Source organism: Ananas comosus, unplaced genomic scaffold (assembly GCF_001540865.1).
Source record: "Ananas comosus cultivar F153 unplaced genomic scaffold, ASM154086v1, whole genome shotgun sequence".
NCBI classification, from domain to species: domain Eukaryota; kingdom Viridiplantae; phylum Streptophyta; class Magnoliopsida; order Poales; family Bromeliaceae; genus Ananas; species Ananas comosus.
The window spans coordinates 1-19810 of NW_017890968.1; the positions used below are offsets into that span (position 1 = coordinate 1).

Here is a 19810-nt window from a genome sequence, read left to right on the forward strand (position 1 = left end):
TAGAAGGAAAGAAGTAGCAAATATTGTTTTAGACTTCTCGGTTAGGACAGCAACCACCTATACCCCCGAATTCCTTGGATTGCCACAAGGTGCTTGGCTTCAAGAAGGTGGACCCGAACTAGCTGGCGAGGGCGTCGTGATTGGTTTTATTGATACCGGAATTGATCCGACCCATCCAAGCTTTGCCGATGGCCTTTCTACAAATCATTACTCTATTCCGTCCCACTTTTCGGGTATTTGTGAAGTTACACGGGATTTTCGATCCGGTTCCTGTAACAGAAAGCTTGTGGGGGCTCGCCATTTTGCAGCTTCTGCAATAACCAGGGGGATCCTCAATGCTTCTATGGATCATGCTTCACCATTTGATAGTGATGGCCATGGAACGTAAGTAATGTTCTAGTATACGACGCATTAGTTGACATATCTTCTAAAGTTAATTTACCACCTGGGAAAAAAGAATCCAAGTCAGCACCATTCCTGAAGTTCGGTAACATCGCAATTTTTTGACATTCCAATTGTAACGAATATTCTGAGATTGGTGTCATTTTTGGCGAGTAGAGTAATGAAGTACTTGACTGTTATGCAGAACAAACTTGAGGTGCTAAATTGTTAAAATTCGAACGTTGAGGATGTATCGAACTTCGGGGATAAATTTTCTCGAGAAATATCAAACTAATTGTAAGCTATGCTGTAGATTTTAACATTTTTTGTTGGGCAAAAAAAACACAGGAACTAATTTGCCAAAGCATCTAATTTGGTTAATCCACAGTACTTTGAAATTATTTACTAATAATAATAAGTTTTGTACAGACATACGGCATCCATTGCAGCAGGAAATCATGGGATTCCCGTTATTGTGGCTGGGCATCACTTCGGGACTGCGAGCGGCATGGCCCCTCATGCACAGTAATAACTAGTTTCCACTCTAATACTTTACAATTTAACTAATTACCTTTCACTTATATACTGATCTTAGCCGTTATTTCAGCATTGCTGTTTATAAAGCTCTTTACAGAAGCTTTGGAGGCTTTGCTGCTGATGTTGTTGCTGCCATAGACCAGGTAAATTTGACAAGGGCATACGCTGCGGAATTAATGTTGGCGCACAATTAAATATTGCAAATAAAGAAACTTATTCATGTGCTTCCATGAAATGACATGAATACTTTGTATTGTTTTTTCCAATCATTTTTTAGCAATATTTTAACTTCTTTACAAAATTTTGAGGTCCATAGAGCACAAAATTACAGACAATAATAATTTCCATTTTCTGTACACTTATTGTCAATTTTTATTCACAGGCAGCTGAAGATGGTGTTGATATAATAAGCTTTTCCATCACTCCAAATCGACGCCCTCCTGGAATAGCAACATTCTTCAATCCTATAGATATGGCATTGCTTTCGGCAGTAAAAGCCGGAATATTCATCGTGCAAGCGGCAGGAAATACTGGGCCTTCGCCCAAAAGCATGTCCTCCTTTAGCCCGTGGATTTTTACTGTCGGTGCTTCTTCTCATGATAGGATCTATAATAATTATCTGGTACTAGGCAACAATCTAACCATTTCAGGAGTGGGACTTGCTCGTAAGCTTCCAATTCATAATTATCTTCTTGTATAGTTATCTCCTTTTTATCTTGTTCTTTCCTTTTATTCTCTCTTTTTGCTAAATTTTGTAGATTTTCTTAAAACTTGAGGTTAATAAGAAATTTAGGTCTTGGAATTCTATGCTCATTTCGTTTAACTCAGAATTTTAATTCTCCGTGATGTGGAGGCCACGTCTTCTTTCAGACAGTAGACTAGGAAAGGACTTGTTGACTAACCAGGATAAACTTCATGGACTAAATTGTTCAAATTGAAACTTAGGAGAATGTTGAAATTGGCATTATATTTCAAGGACCAAGTTTGTAATTACCCCTTAAACTCGTCTTCTGGAGTAAAGTTTCTTTCGATGTTCTTCCAAAATCCCACTAATGTGCTACATCGAACGTGTGTTGCCACCAAACATATAGCTGACTACAATTTTATTTGCAGCTGGAACAGTTGGTGATTCTATGTACACTCTCATTGCTCCAAATCATGCGCTAAAGAATGATACAACTAATGCAAATGATATGTTTTTGGGAGAATGCCAGGATTCCACTCCTTTGGACCAGAAATTGATTAAAGGAAAGCTATTGATTTGCAGTTATTCTGTTCGATATGTACTCGGTCTATCCTCTGTCAAACAAGCTTTGCATACAGCGAAGAATGTTAGTGCAACCGGAGTTATATTCTACTTGGATCCATTTGTTATTGGGTTTCAACTGAACCCTACTCCGATGCATATTCCAGGGCTCATAATACCATCTTCTGATGACTCTAAGGTATGCCGATTCACGCAAATTTTCAACTTCAGATATTTACACATATATACCCCTGCAATATTATCTATTTTCATCTACATCCTTGTTCTTACAAGGATGGCCCTGCTCTCGGAAAACTTAATAGAAAACCAACTTCCATCCATGATTCAGATGACTTTAACAAAATTTTCAAAATTTTCAAACGATTTGGCACTTTCTCCGAGTATTTATTAAAATTCAGGTTCTGTAGGGTTTTTGCTTATTTCTGACAAATAGCTGAAACTTATTCATATAGAAGTAGCTGTGTCTTCTTCTTGTATTTAAGATTATCTCCTGGTTTAGCCTGGCACTTTTAGTTAGTTCCGTGTTCACTGTCAACTTTAACTGTGAACCTTTCCATTTAAGTTTGAAATAGGGTGCTCTCTTTGAAACTGAAGATGCTTCATAATCTCTACGCAGGTTTTCCTTAAGTACTACAATAGTTCCTTAGTGAGAGACGAGGCATCAAAAAGAATTATCACTTTTGGTGCTGTCGCCAAAATACTGGGTGGTCTTAAGCCCAATTACAGTAATTCTGGGCCACAAGTGATGTATTATTCGGCGAGGGGGCCAGATCCCGAGGACAGCTCATTATCTGATGCTGATATCCTGAAACCCAATTTAATAGCCCCTGGTAATTTTATATGGGGAGCTTGGAGTTCGCGTGGTACAGACTCTTCTGAATTTCAAGGTAATTTTTATAGATTAATTCTGACAATTTAAAATTAGAAACCTCCTATTGTCTCTGCTAAATTAGATAGGCTAAAATGCAGGATATATCTCATTTTTCGGTTTGCATCATTAAATGTCGTAACCCATATATTGGTCCCAAAAATGCCTCCTATTGAGTGTTTGATTGGTGATGTATATTATTTTGCTTATAAGACAATGCAGTAAACTTTCGTTCTAGTATTTCAGAGGGGTAATATGAAAATCGTGAAATTTATAGGGGGTCTGTGGAAATCGATGAAAGCAGCTCTTATATTTACTGTTTAGTATAATGTGTGTATAAGCAAGTTTATGTGTGAGAACTGAGAAGACATTTGTTTTAGCAGGTAATTCGTTCCTAGAAAGAAATTAAATACATTGAAAAAAAAAAACTAAATTCAAACATGAGCAATTTACAACATGTACACATCACTGGATAATGATTTACTTGCTAATTTTGCTTTTTTTACTACTCTATAGGTGAGAAATTTGCGATGATCTCCGGAACAAGTATGGCCGCTCCCCATGTAGCTGGAATCGCTGCTTTAATCAAACAGAAGTTTCCGGAATTTAGTCCTGCAGCAATAGGTTCTGCATTATGCACAACTGCCACACAGTATGACAGGCAAGGTGGGCCGATCATAGCCCAGCGGACTTATAATAGCCCGGATTCGGCCCAATCACCTGCTACACCCTTCGACATGGGCTGCGGCCTGGTGAATGCTACTGCTGCTTTAGACCCTGGATTGATTTTTGATTCTGGTAAGATCTACAGCTGCAAACTATTTCACCCAAATGGTGGTATTTTTAGTAATTCGATTTATCAGTGTGATGCTCTACATATTCTGAAATCACTATGATGATTATATAGTGAACGTACTTCAACAATTTCCGATGATCATATAATGGACTGGCCTGTATAATTTGAAGGGTGTTCTAAACTTGTTTACCAAAAATTTTCTAAATGCTATGGCAAATTCATTAACATATAGCTGAAAGTGTTGAGATAAATTTTTTTTTTAAGTTAAGGGATGTTTTTGAAAGAACCTGAAAATTGAAGAATCTGAACAAAACAGTTGGAATCCCTGTATCTAAGAATGAACACTTACTCCTTAACGAATTCCGATCAATCAACATTAACTTGTTCATCATAAATAATATAGATTTACCTACTCTATATAGTCAATAACTTCATTGATATTTTTGCAGGTTATGATGACTTCTTCTCCTTTCTTTGCGGCATCAATGGGTCAGGTCCCGCGGTGCTGAATTATACAGGCAATAGCTGTGGAACTCCCACCATTAACAGCGCAGATTTAAACCTCCCTTCTATAACTATAGCAGTACTCAATCAATCGAGAACGGTTGTACGAACTGTCACCAATATAGCAAATGATGAGACCTACAATCTTTATTGGAGTGCTCCTTATGGAGTATCAGTTGCGATAACGCCCACTCGGTTTTTCATCCAAAAAGGCCAAAAGCAGAAGATAACTTTTATTATAAATGCCATTATGAATAGCTCCTCTGCGAGCTTCGGGAAAGTCGGGTTCTACGGGAGCCAAGGCCATAGGTTCTATTTTCCATTAAGTGTCATCTCGAAGATTATATACAACACTACTATAACCTGACATGATTTCCTTTTCTCAGTGATTTTGGTGTATATTTTGGAGCATCCTGATGTAATTAGAAGAGTGGGTGATCAATAATTTTACGGATGTACTTTTACCTCGGCTCGATGAACAGAATCCTTTTAACAAGCGATCCTTCGGTTGATCTTATTCAACAGGAATCACTTATTATGTGTTTGATTACATTGCTACAAATGTATCGATACGTCGTGCATGTGATTGTTAATCTTAGAGGTGCCAATTATGACATAGTTCTTGGATTTGATCTGGTTTTCAATTTTATCTTTACTAGAGCTTCAATTATAATAGTTGCTCCCAAAGTTGGCCCCCAATTTCTATTTCATCCTCATGAGTTTTATTTCAATTTCATTCTTGTCTCTAGTTTGTCCTTAATTTTGATTTCATTGTCATAATTTTCAAATTATAACCAAAAAAAGTTTAACATCGATGTCGGCGTGACATTTTTTCGGGCTGTAGACTGATTTTAGGAACCAAATTGTTTCAATTGAAATTCTGAGGATTAAACTCAAACCTCTTTTGAAAGTTCTGGTACCAAATTTATTCTTCTAAATGGTCCCATGCCAACATTATATAAGATCCTGAAGAAACCAACATCAGTAACTATATTACACGACTTGTTTACAATAGTATGCATAAGCCTTCATACCAAACTCTTTCTTTCTTAGGCAACTTTGAAGGAATTGGCCGCGCTCTCAACGAACTTCTGCGCCCCCTTGAACCATCTCTTGTCACCAGCTTGCGCCTTGCAGATGTAGAGCTTACCGTCGGAGACGGTGGCCGTGATGAGATGATGCTTACCGCCTTCGTCACCGTCGGCAGTCCTCGTAAGCACTGAGATGTAGTAGTATTGTTTACCATCCACCACGGGCGTCGAGGACTCTATAATGTTAGCAACCGCGACCTCATCGCTGCCAAAGCCGCCCTATCAAGAACAATTGCTATATTTTTGACTATTGATCAAAAGATATGCAAAATTTGCAGAATAAGAGTTTCTTGGTATCTGATACTTCTGAACATATTTTCTGTACCTCAGCATCTGTTTTGCCAGCGTAAGCTTGTTTTCCTAGCAAGTAATCAACCTGCAAAACAAAGCTAAACTTGTTATATATATATATACATATAAGCATTTCTCTAGTACAATGTTGTGAGCTCTTTACATTGGAAAGGAGAATTTACTTGTGAGAGGAATTGCTCCGGCGGACCGTAGTCGGTGATGGTCTTCTTCGTCGTCGGGGTGATCATGACGGCAACGTAGCTGTTCGGGTCAAAATTGTCCTCGTATCGGAGGACTTGGCCTGGGTATTCGACCTCTTTGCTGGGGTTCCATTTCGACGGGATCAACACCTTGAACCCGCTGCCGTCGTACGGCAAGAAGTCGGTGTTCGTCTTCGGCTTTCCGAAAACATTTGCTGCAAAAGAGTGCAGGTAGCCCTTCTATCAGATGCCCAGATTTCAGTACTGTTGTCAGAGTTTGAATACTAGCAATAAAGTGCTAATATATATATATATTTATCGATTTTTTGGGTAATATGATATCAGAGCCAATTTTATACTCTTTTATTCTGTGTGGTTTAGAATCTTTAGATCGCTAATTTAAGTAATATTTAAAGAGCTGAACTTATAAAGGCCATAGGCCCTATCAAATTCATTGAATTCAATGAAATTGAATGGGGAGGGCAAGGAAGTGAACTCACCGGCTTGTCCGTATGCGGCGTTGGCCGGTGAGACCTTGATTCCGACGGCGGCGGCGCCCACAAGGGCTGTCATCGCCAGCCGCCGCGAAACTGCAGCTCCGCCATCAACCTCGTCGTCGCTGCCGGCCTGGTTCTGCGCCCGGCAGGCCATCTGGGTCGGCTTGACGGTCGCCGCCGCCGCCGCTGCTGCTGCTGCTGCGCGCCGAGACGGGGTCTTCGCCGCTGCCGCGGTGGACGACGGCGCATAGTGGTAGAGGAAACAAGAAGTTGATGCCATTGATGAATTTCAGTTCTCTCTCTCTCTATCAATCTCTCTCTCTCTACTGTTGGATTTATTTGTGTGTTAATAGCCAGTGTTTGAATTTTGGTTGGTAGCTTTGTTTTGATGAGTGGAGGGAAATCGGTTTATGGTTGGATCATAATTGAAGTTTTAGGATTGGATAGGCTTCTGGAATATTTAATTGGACCACGTTGGATTCATGTCGCGTGCGGTGTGCCCCACCTCTCTCTCTCTCTCTCTCTCTCTCTCTCTCTCTCTCTACCTTGGACTCATGTTGTGAGCCCCACCTCTTTACTAGAACACTCTTCTCTGTCTCTTAACTTCGTAAATGAGTGGTGAATGAATCTGGTGATGTTTTTATTCCGCGCTATTTGCTGCGCACTATTTGATTATTGAAGTTGTGTATACGCACAATTGTGGAAAAAAAGTTAAACCCGCGGAAGCTTCCGATAAGAAGAAAATTTACTGTATCACACTTACACAATATTATTAATAATAAGTTAATTATATATATATTTTTTAAAACATATAACGAAATTTTTTTTATGATTATGATGAGATAGATAAATTAAAAAAAAAAATGATTGGTTGAAAATGCCAAGTCGCCGATATAACTTGGTACATCCTAAAATTTTTCAATTCGGAATGGACATGACATTTGGTACTACTCGGCCAAATAAGATTATAAATGGATAAGATTTTATTTTTAAACCACGTGTATTGAAACATTTAGCCAGCAAAAAAATTTAGAACATGTTGTCATAGAATGGAGTCAAAATAATTTTTTACAAAAAGTAGAAGCTGGAATTTTTGGTGCTGCTTCTATACACCGTAGAAAATACTTTGGTAATTTTTATTTCTTTTTTTTTGGCAACAAAATTAAAACAAATTAGAGACGTGGAACTTTTACTTGGGGTCCTATGTAAATTTACAAATTTCGAAGGGTATGTGTGTGATGGACTCTAAATAACTTGTACCAAATTCTAACTATAAAAAATTACGAGGCGAAAGGTCCATTTTTGTGGTCCTATGATCCTATCTCTCTCCCTTTGTCCTTTTCTCACTCCCTCGAATCCTTGTTTTTCTTTTTCTTTTTTCCCGTCGCTAGGGTTCGATCGAACTCGTAGTTTGATACAAATATCATCTTAAACCCTCGTTATTTCTTTGATTCGCCATTTTAGTTGATTTACGAAGATCCTCTAATGGACGAATCCACGCATCAGAACCCTAAAAGGTAGTTTTTTTTTTCCATTTGATTCGATTCGAAGTGATGTTCGATTAATTTGCCTAATTCTTGTTTTTAAGGTTTGTGAAAAATTGCTCAACGAAATTTCTTGTTGGGCTTTAATTATAAGTTGAAGTAATACTCAGAAACTGGATTTGAATTCTTGAAATTTTTTGCTCAAGAGTTGTTTGATAAAATTCCTCAATGATATAGGCCTTCAAATATTGAGTATATATTTCGAATCATGCCCCTGAAAAATATGAAAAATTAACACTAACCCCTCTATAGATTATGCAATATCCAAATTGCCTCTGTAAATAATTAAAAAATGCTCTTTCGGAGGGCATTTTTTGAAAATCACGAGTGTATTTTCAAGGTGACCTTTCATACTTTTAAGGGTATTTTGAATATCCCTGTGAATATATGCATGGCATTTTTGATATTGCAAACTTTCAAGGGGTTTACATGGAATTTGAATGCTCTTCAAGGGTACGAATGAAAATTTACCCAATGAAACTTTGCCATCTAAAGTAGTTTGAATTGACAACCTCTTCCCCGCTCGTTATAATATACGGTTGAATTTTGACCGTTGGATGATGATCGATAGAACTCTGTGATGCAGTTTGGTTACTGCATCACGAAGCGTGGTCACCCCCTTTCGGAGCATACGATAGGCAAAATGAATGGCTGTGATTCTTCTGGTCTACAGTAGAATCATTCCCCACATAATTGGGAATCTATTCTGTTCACTACTCAATAAGATAATATGCATTTGCAGGATTAGCATTGTTCATTTTGGTGCATTGACCACCCTTTCTCAAATGAGAGGATTCCAAAGTTGGATTTGAATACATAATATATATAAATTCATTATTTTCTAGTATGCGAGAGAATGATTTCAAATTTACATATGAGTGTTGCGCCTCCTTGGAGCGTTAGAACAATACGAGAAAATAATATTCAGTATGAATCAACTATGTGCAGGACAAAAGTTTGATATTATGAATATGATCTTAAGTGCGACATGAGTTACTTCGATGTTTGAGTTCGACCTTTGGTAGTATTGTAGCCTGAAAGGCCTTCAGTGGATCTCAATTATTGGATGCAGTAATATCTGAAGATAGAATTGAAGGAAACACCTCGGTTGAAGAGCTAATAGAGGAGTCCTCTAGATTTCTTCTTCCTCTATTGCATATCTATCACTCTCTTTCTGTTGCATTTTCTTTCCTTCATTTGTTCTTTAACGTTTTATGCTGCAACGGTGTATGCTGCCATTATTAGTGCCAATTTCATTTATCATTGAATTATAAGAAACCTACTATGATCTTTTATGACTGTGGCTTTACTGAACCTGATAAGTGTTAGCTATGACCTCAAATGATGGTGGTTATATACTTGTATATCTTTCTACTTCTGTTTAAAAGCACAATTCAATTTGGTAACTTGGTGTTTTTCTCTTTAGAATTAAGGATTCCAGCGAAAGAAGATGGGAGGACTTGCCTGTAAATTGCTTGGTTGCTATTTTCTCGAGACTGGGTCTCGACGATATGACGCTTAGCATTCCTTTCGTATGCAAGTTTTGGCATGAAGCTTCTCTAGATCCCACTTGTTGGAAGGTTTTAGACTTTCGTGTAAACAATCCTTCGCCAGGGAGCTCTTTTGGCGAGCGGTTCAAGCATGAGTACCATGTAAATAATTATACATTCAGGGGTTTTTTGAAATTTGTTGCCAATCGCAGCCATAGATTAGCCACCAAGATGATACTTCCTGTTGGCCGTCTTCCCATCAGTGACATGGCGTACATCTGCAAAGAGTAACTGCTACAAACATTCTTTTTTCTTTTCCTGATATTTATGCTAGCTTGTGATAACCTCTATTTAAAATTGCCATTTTTAGATCATGAAGTTGTTACCTATTGCAGACCCAAATCTCCTTAAGGCCATTATTCGCATTCTTCTCCTTGGTTAAATTATGGGCCTGTATGGCTCGATTGGAGCTCAACTGGAGCTTCCGGATAATCGATGTTTGAGCAGAAATATTTGAAGAAGCACTGATAGCTTCTTTGTTAAAATTCCTCTACAGTCTATTTGCGTTAGAAGCAGAAGCAGAATCTTCAAATTGGAGTTTCCACTTTTGATGTCCAAAAGCTCATTTTAGCTTTTTGACACTCTTAAGACTCTCATTTTTATTTGTTAGCCAAGCTCCTACTTTCTAGAAGCTTCCGCTTGCCATACTAGAATTGCTTTTCAAGATGTCAAGATCTTTTATATTGGTGTTCGTATTGATCTTCAAATAGTATCTGAGAATTTTGAGATGAATGCAGATGCCCAATGCTGAAAATCACTTGGCAGCCAGAATGCGACTCGAATTTTATCCGCAAATTTATTTTGATGTTACATGAGACAATGTTGCGATCGAATAGGTAAACTGTTAAAAGTCCTTGATTTTTGTACTGAGCTGTATATATTGGACACTTGTAAAAGTAAATGGTGCGTGGAGATTATGCCTTTATTTGATTCTCAACTGTATTAAGCTTCCGCCTATTTCTTTTTTTCTTTTAGCACTTTGTCCGACAATGAACTTTGGCGTCTTATGGTCAAAGCTATGTGATCATACCTATTTGGCCTGACTTTTAGAGCAATTCTTTCACTTTAAGAAGTAGAAGTCGGACATTTGACATGTACAAATAAGAGCTCAATTTGTTGTGGGAAGCTACAATGAGATAGGCAACAAAAGCAAAAGCTGCAATGTGTAGTTTTTGCTTGTGTTGTTGAGCAAACATCAAGTTAGTAATTGTTAATGAATTTTCGACAAATATTACTTCTCTAAAAGGTCATTATAGCACTAATTTGTCTCATCCTTTGATTATGCTCACCCTATAAATGACCATGATACCAATTCTCAACCTGAAATAGCATTTAGTTTTTCATTAATGAGCAAATATATTTTGGTTATTTGGGTAGATTAAGGTGACAAATCTTCTTAAACAGAGTTCAAATTTGTGGTTCCCCCCTTCCAGTGTGTAGACTCTTCTATGTTGTCGTCAGCTGTAATTAGTCTCTAATAATAATGTGTTTGTTTCTTATTTGCAGAATTTTGTGTGTATGTTAGTGACACTTTTCAGTTTTAATGCGTACAATCTATACAAATACATTAAAGGGCAAGCTCTCAACCCTTTCCACAGCCTCTCCATTATTTCGGGGGTAGGTCATACATGTTGCATTGTATTTTTTCTATACTCTTCACCTTCTCTTCTCTCTCTCTCTCGTTTGGATACAGGTGTGGGGCCCCTTGACTCTGTACTCTCTCCCCCAACCCCTTTTTGGAACCCTATTTGTCTAGGGTTCATACTCTTAGCCGCACAACCACTGCTTGCCCACATCTCTGTATCTGTCGCGGATTTGGGCAGTTAATGCTGCTGCGGAATCGTACAGCACTCTACTGTTGCCTCTCCGGTGATGGTTCCTTCTTTGCATTGTACGCCTCTATCTATTGCAGATCTGAAAATTTAGTGCCGTTGCGAAGCTGTACGGCGCTCTACCAGCGCCTTCCCGAAGATGGTTGCCCCTCTTTATACCGTACGACTCTATCTACCCGAAATCTGCCCATTTATTACCTCCGCCGCGAAACTGTATGGCCCTCTACCGTCGACTCCTCAGAGATCGTTGGCTCTCTGCACCGAACGACTCTATTTATCCCAGATTTGTGCAATTATTGTCTTTGCTGTGGGCAATTAATGTGTGGTCACCTCTGATGTTGTTGGCCCCTTCTCTCCCCGCCTCTCTTTCTCTCTCTCTCCGACGCCACTCAGGCGTCTACTCAGAATTGTGCCCCCCACTCTCCTCCTCTCTTTACTTGGTCCAGATGTTGGTATATTTATAGGTGCCTTCAGCCGGTTAGGTCCTTTGTCCATTTTCTAGTTGTCGCCTCCGTTCTTCTTCCTACTGTTATTGTCTATAGAGAGAGGAGGTTCACTCTTGATGTTCTCATATTGGCTGTCATTTTGTCTTGCCATGCCTACTTGTGCTTTGCTTTTTTTTGTGTGTGTTTTTTAGTTACATGGTGTAACGCCCCAATAATCCCATATCGGATGGAATATTTCTTCCGATCAGTTTATATGAGACCTACACGTTAATAATAATAACCGAGTTTAAGCATTTTGGGCCGGTGGTTTGGTCCAACGAGTTATTATTGTTAGCGGGTCGGATCGTTGCACATGGTGCTTTAAATTTGGCTAATTTTATCTGTGATTTTGCTCTCTCTATTTAAATTTATATTATCCATGGGTTTTAGGCTCTGCTCCTTTCCTGGGAAATTTTACCGGAGCTTTTCAATTCTTTATTTGTTGTTGCTCAGCAACTCTTTTTTGTTGTTGCCTCTTTGTTCTCGCTTCTTTTTTTACTTAGTTTTATAAAAATGATTTCCATTCTCCAATATCTGAAATTATAGATAGCTATTTTATAGCAGCATAGCATATTTTCCATAAGCTTTCAACAAGTTTTTTTTTTATAGTTTGGATTCTTAGGTAATTTCACCGTAACTATCTCTTCAGTAAAAATTCTTTACCAAAGAATCTAATTTATTTTTTCATATGTTAATTTCACAGGTTGGCAGGAAATGATGGCCCAAGCAATAACAGCAATGAAACCTAATAATATAATAAAAACTATTCCTCATGCATCTTTTTGTTTTTTTTTTTTTAATAGAATCCACTTTGTTCATGTAATGCTATTAACATATGGAAAACTGTTTTTTTATGTTTTGATGCGGTTAACATGTGGATAACTATTTTGTTATGTATTTGAAGTAACTTTTAATATTAGAAATATTTATGCAAGTATTATTCATTTGTCATTTAATATTTACTAATGTATGTTTATTGTAATTTTTTCATCCGCGAAGTGTGCGTACTCATGGTTTCTGGTATTTGTCTCTTAGATGTAATTACGATAATGAAAGGAAAACAAAGAATGGGTAATCTCCTCCAGATTACAGTCCTTCTCACTAACAAGTAACAACACATAAAACATGCCCCGTGCCCTAATGGTAGTCAACTACCACAGTTAACCCAACATACATAGCCACTCTGCTTATGATGTGACGGTCTAATCTACCGTTTATTTTATTTTAAGATTTGAGCATCATGTAGACGTGATGTTTTAGAATGTAAAATAGTCGTATATATAAAATATAATAGAATTAAAATTTTTAATTTGGTTATAATATTTAGAGCAGCGACTAGATTTAAGAAGTTAAAAAGGTTAATGTAGAATGTGATGTTTTAGAATTTAAAATAGTCGTATATGTAAAATATAATAGAATTAATTTTTTTAATTTGGTTACAATATTTAAAGCGATTAGATTTAAGAAGTTAAGAAGGCTAATGAATAAGAACTCGAGTAATTTTTGAATGGATGACCTTTTAAAAAGTAAGGACGTGACAAATTGTAAATATATCTAAACCCTACTAACATGTGGCCCCTCTCTCTTTGAACTACTCTTCTACATCACCTCATGTACCCTAGTATAAATAGAGCAAGATACATTTACTGCACCCTTCACCTTCCACCACCATGGCATCAAGGACTAACTAAATTAACTACCTTCTCCTCCACCTCCTGCATTCTCATCACCCTCATTCTCTTGAGCAGTAATGATGTGTACCGAGTGGCTCGCCATTTGTCGAGCACCCTCGACTCCTCAGCTCCTGCTGCCAGCGTGAGCATTCTGTCTACGCCCCGACGTCGCCTGCAGTTTCACCCATTCCTGCTGTTCTGAACACTCTGTCGCCGCGAATGCCTTTTGTGCCTATGATGCTGTCGATTCTGAAGATTCCTATCTCCTTTTTCCCCACCTCCTCTTCCTGCAACTGCTTCGCCATAAAGAATGTGTTGTGGAGACTCAAAATTAGGAAGAAATTTATGAATATGGTGACTGAATTACCATATTCATATCCATACTTCTTTTTTTTTTGAGAAATCTTATCCATACTTTAGTCTGCCTTTTTTCATAACTTAGAGACGAAAAAAAAATACAAAAGGAAATACAGTGATCCAATCACCGTATTTAAATACGGTGATTGAATTATCGTGTTCAACTTAGACACTCGCGTGGCAAGAAGAGAACTATTTATATAAATATGATTTTCTTAGGGCCATTTATAAACAAAAATTTTTGAAGAAGTTAAATGCAAAAAAAACTCTAATCTTATATTTTGAAATTTGCATAGAGTGCAATTCAAGGTCTCATTTTCTCATATACATGCGTTCTACTAAATTTTTTTTTCCTAGATATAAATATAGTACATCGTCGTATAGAGTGTAAATTAAGAGTGAACTACGGGATCATGGGGAGTCATCTACATATCTAATGTATGCTGGTTATAGCTGTAAGATCGTGCAACATATATATGAGCAATATTATGTATACGCTTATAATATAATTATAAAATTTGCGTTTTAAATTTTGAATAATTAAGATTTAGCTACTTGTCTTATTAATTTTTTTACTAAAACTCATAAAGAATTTTTATAAATTCTAGAATGCCAAGAATACAAAATATACACTCCATGTCTAATGTATAATTAAATAGCATGTTTCTTTTTTGAGCATATTATCTTGTTAGTAAAATATTAGAAAATTCATGTGTACAGTATTATTTTTTGATCTAAATATCAAAAGCAATCTAGAATGCATAAGTTATATTGATGATGTGGCGTCACCGACCAATCAAGTTGTTTTTTTTAGATTTACTTATCTCATTATGATTATTAAAAAAATATTTTTATTATATTTTTTTCTCGAAATAAAAAATATGATTAACTTATTATTTATAATGTAGTATAAGTATTATATAGTAAACTTTTCTCTGAATACCTACCAAATAATGGGGAGGAGCAGCAACTTAAATTTTTTTAACTAATGTTTTACATTGAACGTTTTCTCTTTTTAAAAATTTAAATTTCACTGAGAGGATAATTTGGTGGGCCCCACGAATATTTATTGTGAGACATAAATGGCAAGGATAATATGATGCGACAGTGATGTTACCGATCCCCAACTATAACTGTGGCTAAAATCCACCGCTAATCCACGTCTCATGGAAATAAAAACTGAAACTAACCACCCCTCCATTACATAATAATCATAATAATAATAATAACATGTCTTTGCGCCATATTCACAGTTGCTGTTGGTGTTGGATTTAGAGAGAGAGAGAGAGAGAGAGGAAACACTGGCAAAGTAGTGAAGATAAAGTGAATTTAGAACTCTTGGAAAAAGGTTGGTTAATTTAATTTCTTTGTGTCCTCTCTCTTTTTTTTTTTTTCCCTTGTTTTCTGGGTTTTCTAAATTTATGATTAGACTCATTTTTGTCTCCTACTTTTATACATAGTTTATTAAAAGATGGTGTTTTTTTTTTTCCCTTAATTTTCGGCATCTTTTTCTGCTTGTATTTATAAGTTTTCATCAGTGGTTTTTTGAATATATTTTCTTTTCTTTTCTTTTTGTGTGCCTTTTTTCTGCTAGATACATGAATTTTCTGAAATGGGTTTCAGTTTTTCTTTTTTTTCCTTTTTTTTCAATCTTTTTTGGGTTCCATGTTGAGTGCACCAAACCAAATATGTTCTCACCATTTAAGTGGGAATGAAATTCTAATTCTCCATTTCTTTGCAGTTGTTGTCTGTATCTGCTGATTCACCTGTAAATTTTAAGGAGAAACTTCAAATTAGATTGTGATGCAGTAAAATTAATCTCCATTTCATTCTATGAATTGAAGTTGTTTCTTCTTTTTTTTTTTTTTGATCTTTTCCTTTCATTCTTCATAAAAATGCAAAAAAAAAAAGTGGTAAATTGTTTTCAAAATTGTGCTTTTTAATCTATTAGGTTTCTTCTCCTTATCATTCATTGTATTGTATGATTATGTGACCCTTTTTCACTCTCTTCTTTTTTGCTCTGCTTTTTTTTGCCTTTTCTCTTTTTCTTCTTTGGTAAGTTTTATTGATTGGTTTTCAATGCAATTTTGGCAATTTTCTTTTGCTTTTTTCAGTTGTGTTAGATCTGTTCCTTTTGTCTTTTGCTTATTTCTGTTTTCTTCTAATTCTTCTTTTTCCAAAGTGCAAGTCTTTTAAGCAAAATTTATCTAGAAAAGCAAGCACATAAAATGAGAGAGAATTTTTTTTAGAAAAAAAAAAAAACCTGCTTTTGATATTGAACAAAGTGATGTTAACACTATTTTCTAGTTTCTTAGAATTTCCCCTGTTATCTTTTCTTAAAAGTAAATCTTTTTATAGGAATCAATTTAGTTCCAATCACAATAGTGATTCTCATCCCAGTTTCTGATTCATATTTACATGATAGGCAGATAATTTATTACAAACCGATTCATTTCCGATTCAAGTATGGAGGAGAACTCAAGATCTTTTAGTGATCTTCTCGCCAAATCGAACCAAATGAAACCTATCAGGTTAGTGTACTTGCTTTTCTATCCAATTTCTTGTTCATATCTCTAATTTCAGAAAATAAAAGATGCTACATGTTCACTTAATTTCATCATTTGTTACCTTACTCAATTTATGATTCGATTTTACAGACCAGATAATGAGCTTGTCGAACTTCTATGGCATAACGGACAAATTGTTTTGCATAATCAAACTCATCGGAAATCGCCGCCGCCGTGCATCGATTTCAGGCAATCTCAAAATCCCAAATCGGTACTAAAATCGGAGATAACGAATGTAAATGCGAACAACTTAGCGCAAGAAGATGAAACAATGTCATGGTTCCAATACCCGATCGATGATCCGTTAGAAAGAGATTTCTACACCGAGTTCTTCGAATTGCCAAACGGCGGTTTCAACGATAATTCGTTAGGTAAAGAAAAATGTGCAGAAACAGAGAATGAATCAAATGCAGTTAATTTAGGAAGCGGAGTTCAAGTAGGAGGAGGAGGAGAGTGCTCTTCGATTATGACAATAGGCTCGAGTATTTGTGGGAGCAACCAAGTTCCAACGCAAGTCGAGGGAAGCAATTTGCATCATCTTAATACGGCTAAGTTACCTATTGAGGGGAATAATTATAATTCAAGCACACATGAAGCTACTGCTACTTCATCTTCAGGAGGATCCGGTTGTAGTATCGGAATAACTCAACAACAAAGCATAAGCAATCAGGGAACGAAAAGAAAGGAAAGAAGTACCGAGGAATCGGAAAGCCAGAGTGAGGTATATACACTTTACCTTAATATTTCTCCTAATTTTCAAAAGGAAAGATGTAATTAAGAGGTTCAAACAGTTCCTTTCGCTTGAAACTCGGAGAAAATAGGAAAAAGTTTAAGAATGTGCCCAATTTTGGGTCTTTAGGAATCAAGCCCCTGAGCTCTAGGTTGTTTGAGTTTGGAAAATTTCATCAAAACCTCAATCTTTGTTGCTGGGATTTAAAGTTAAGCGATGAACTTTAAACGGCTTAAAGTGTGGGGGTCTCCCTAATCTTCTGCCGAGATAATAACATGGAAGTTGTTAACCTGTAGGAGGCCGAGCAAGAGTCTATCGAAGCGAATGAGCCAACGAAGCAGTCTGCGTCTCGTAGAAGCCGCGCGGCAGAAGTTCATAACCTCTCAGAGAGGGTAAGACTTACCGACGATCCCGAAATTAAGCCAGCCTGCCTAATTCCTCAATCCCCGTATTCTATTGCTAACTCTTTTTTGATGCAGAGGAGAAGGGACCGAATTAACAAGAAAATGAAGGCACTGCAGGAGCTCATACCTAATTGTAACAAGGTAAGTATCTCTTAAACATACTCTTAACCAAAATCTTATTGATGTTTGCATAATTCGTCACATCAAATGCTTATTATTTGCTAACTTTCCTACATCTCAGACCGACAAAGCATCAATGTTAGATGAGGCTATTGGATACTTGAAATCTCTTCAACTTCAGGTTCAGGTAGGAAATCGCGAATACCGAAACTACGCCTTTTATTTACATATATGTATCCTATAATCTTATTCTAATGCGAAGCCACTTCACTCTGTGATTTGGATATGACTCAGCTCGAAATAAGGATGTTATTGGAAGAAACTGCGCAAATGATTTCACTGGGATTAATGTATAAAAAATGCCCTTGTGTCTGTGCAACAGATGATGTGGATGGGTAGCGGAATGGCGCAAATGATGTTCCCCGGTGTCCATCAATTCATGTCGCACGCCACCATGGGTATGAACCCTGCTTCCATGCCTTCAATGCATTACCCAGTTCAGATGCCAACTGTACCGTTTTGTAGTTCCGAAAGTTTTCCGAATCAAATGCAAAATATTAACTTCCCAGGTCTCAATAGCATGCAGGTACTACCATCCCAGGTTTATCTCTAACTTGTTATCGTTGTTTAAACCCTTTCTTTATATTTTTCCGACAAATTATCGAACTCTATGTGGCTTTTACATGCAGGTGACAAATTTTTGTGTTAATGGAGCTTGCTCGTTGCAGTCGAATCAGATATCGGTGCTACCTAGTTATAACCTCTCACATGCTATTGGAGAATTTCCTACTGAAAATGTTCGAGATGATAAATCTAGTGAGAGGAAAAACTAATGGTTTTATATGATGTTTTTTGCTGATTTTTTTTTTTTAAAAGTAAAGTGTAAGCCTGTATTTATGTAAGTAGAACGAATTGTCGGAATAAATGAGCATTATTATCTATGTATGAGTAACATGTATTTTTCCAAATTTTCATATTCCTTCGGGAAATATTAGAATCTACATTTCAAACGATCTATGTATAAGCAAAATGATATCTATCACCTAAGGAACAATAAATGGAAGTTGTTAAGGTGATGGAAGATAATATTTTTAAGTTAGTTTATGTGGTTTTGATATTTTAGAGTGACAAAGTGAAAATATGGTATAGAGAATTTTCTGCATTTTAGCTTAATATAAATTACAAGAGTATTCTGAGGATCCCCTCAAAGTGAAAGTCTTCTGCTGGCTCCTTCTTAAGAAGAGAATCCTCACCGCCGACGTCTTAGTTAGAAGAGGATGGACGGGTAATACCGTCTACGTACTTTGTGGCGGGGAGGAGGAAACAACGGACCATCTTTTCTCCCGTTGTGTCTACTTTAGATTTCTCTTAGTGATGACACTAGATGACACCGAAATTGCAGGCTTGGGACTTGGCGTCCACCCGCTCTTGGATAGTCTGGCGGCTAGGTCTAGCATGCCTCCGAAGGCAAGGCTCGACGTTCTAGTAGCTGCCTGGTGGGTCACTTGGGAAATCAGGAACGCGGTAATCTTTCGACATACCCAGACGGATCCTATCCTAGCGGTGACTAAGATAGTACAACTGTACAATCTGTGGGAGATGCCCTTCTCTGCTTCTTAGTTTCTTGCTACTAAGTTACTTCAGTCTCGTTTTTTTTTTTACCTTACCCATGTAGCTTAATTCATCTTTTCATTGAATGAAGCGGATAGCGTGCTACCCATTCCTCCAAAAAAAAAAGAAAAAAAAGAAGAGTATTGGTATAATCTAATGTTTTGGTCTGTTATAAACTTCTGATCAATCTCTTTTGTTCTTATTTCACAATGTCTACATCAATTCCATCTGCTCCATGATATTCCACCATCATATATCAATTCTTAGAACCAAATAGATGTATACATTTTTATTTGTGTGTACCTTGAATTGTTCTATCAAAAGTACCTATTTACCAACTTCAAAATTTCTTGTGAACAGTCTATTTCCCACTCTCATGAGAAGGAGCATACTTCTTATACTATGCTTTTCTAATGAGTGTGTACCTTATCATTACTCCCTTATCATTCTTTTCCAATTAAATAAACTTATCAGTTATCTATATGTAGGTATCACCTAGGATCTA

General features: G+C 36.8%; 4 protein-coding genes across 7 annotated transcripts; 3 read left to right on the forward strand and 1 right to left on the reverse strand.

The window, feature by feature from the left end:
* The first annotated feature begins 610 nt into the window (after positions 1–610).
* LOC109704485 (subtilisin-like protease SBT2.3) lies at positions 611–4946 on the forward strand. The gene is made up of 8 exons (XM_020225228.1): positions 611–678; positions 811–906; positions 989–1061; positions 1301–1583; positions 2032–2363; positions 2802–3072; positions 3570–3851; positions 4299–4946. Exons 2-8 carry the CDS (start codon positions 890–892, stop codon positions 4718–4720), a joined length of 1680 nt encoding a protein of 559 aa, XP_020080817.1. The 5' UTR covers positions 611–678; positions 811–889; the 3' UTR covers positions 4721–4946.
* A 307-nt stretch (positions 4947–5253) lies between these two features.
* Positions 5254–6745, reverse strand: LOC109704483 (oxygen-evolving enhancer protein 2, chloroplastic-like). The gene is made up of 4 exons (XM_020225226.1): positions 6436–6745; positions 5918–6150; positions 5770–5820; positions 5254–5663 (listed from the first exon to the last, which is right to left on the reverse strand). The coding sequence occupies exons 1-4, from the start codon at positions 6710–6712 to the stop codon at positions 5403–5405; spliced, it is 822 nt and encodes a 273-aa protein (XP_020080815.1). The 5' UTR covers positions 6713–6745; the 3' UTR covers positions 5254–5402.
* Positions 6746–7751: 1006 nt separating this feature from the next.
* On the forward strand, positions 7752–10481 carry LOC109704484 (F-box/LRR-repeat protein At3g48880-like). The gene is made up of 3 exons (XM_020225227.1): positions 7752–7949; positions 9403–9753; positions 10264–10481. The coding sequence occupies exons 1-3, from the start codon at positions 7918–7920 to the stop codon at positions 10364–10366; spliced, it is 486 nt and encodes a 161-aa protein (XP_020080816.1). The 5' UTR covers positions 7752–7917; the 3' UTR covers positions 10367–10481.
* Positions 10482–15094: 4613 nt separating this feature from the next.
* On the forward strand, positions 15095–18635 carry LOC109704482 (transcription factor PIF5-like). 4 transcript variants are annotated; one of them, XM_020225222.1, is made up of 8 exons: positions 15095–15221; positions 16299–16404; positions 16531–17161; positions 17467–17562; positions 17650–17715; positions 17816–17881; positions 18077–18295; positions 18384–18635. In XM_020225222.1, exons 2-8 carry the CDS (start codon positions 16340–16342, stop codon positions 18525–18527), a joined length of 1287 nt encoding a protein of 428 aa, XP_020080811.1. In that variant the 5' UTR covers positions 15095–15221; positions 16299–16339; the 3' UTR covers positions 18528–18635. The 4 variants fall into 4 exon arrangements, with proteins under 4 accessions (XP_020080811.1, XP_020080814.1, XP_020080813.1 ...); XM_020225224.1 differs by having other exon boundaries at positions 15096–15221; positions 18077–18280; XM_020225223.1 differs by having other exon boundaries at positions 15105–15221; positions 16303–16404.
* Positions 18636–19810: the final 1175 nt, after the last annotated feature.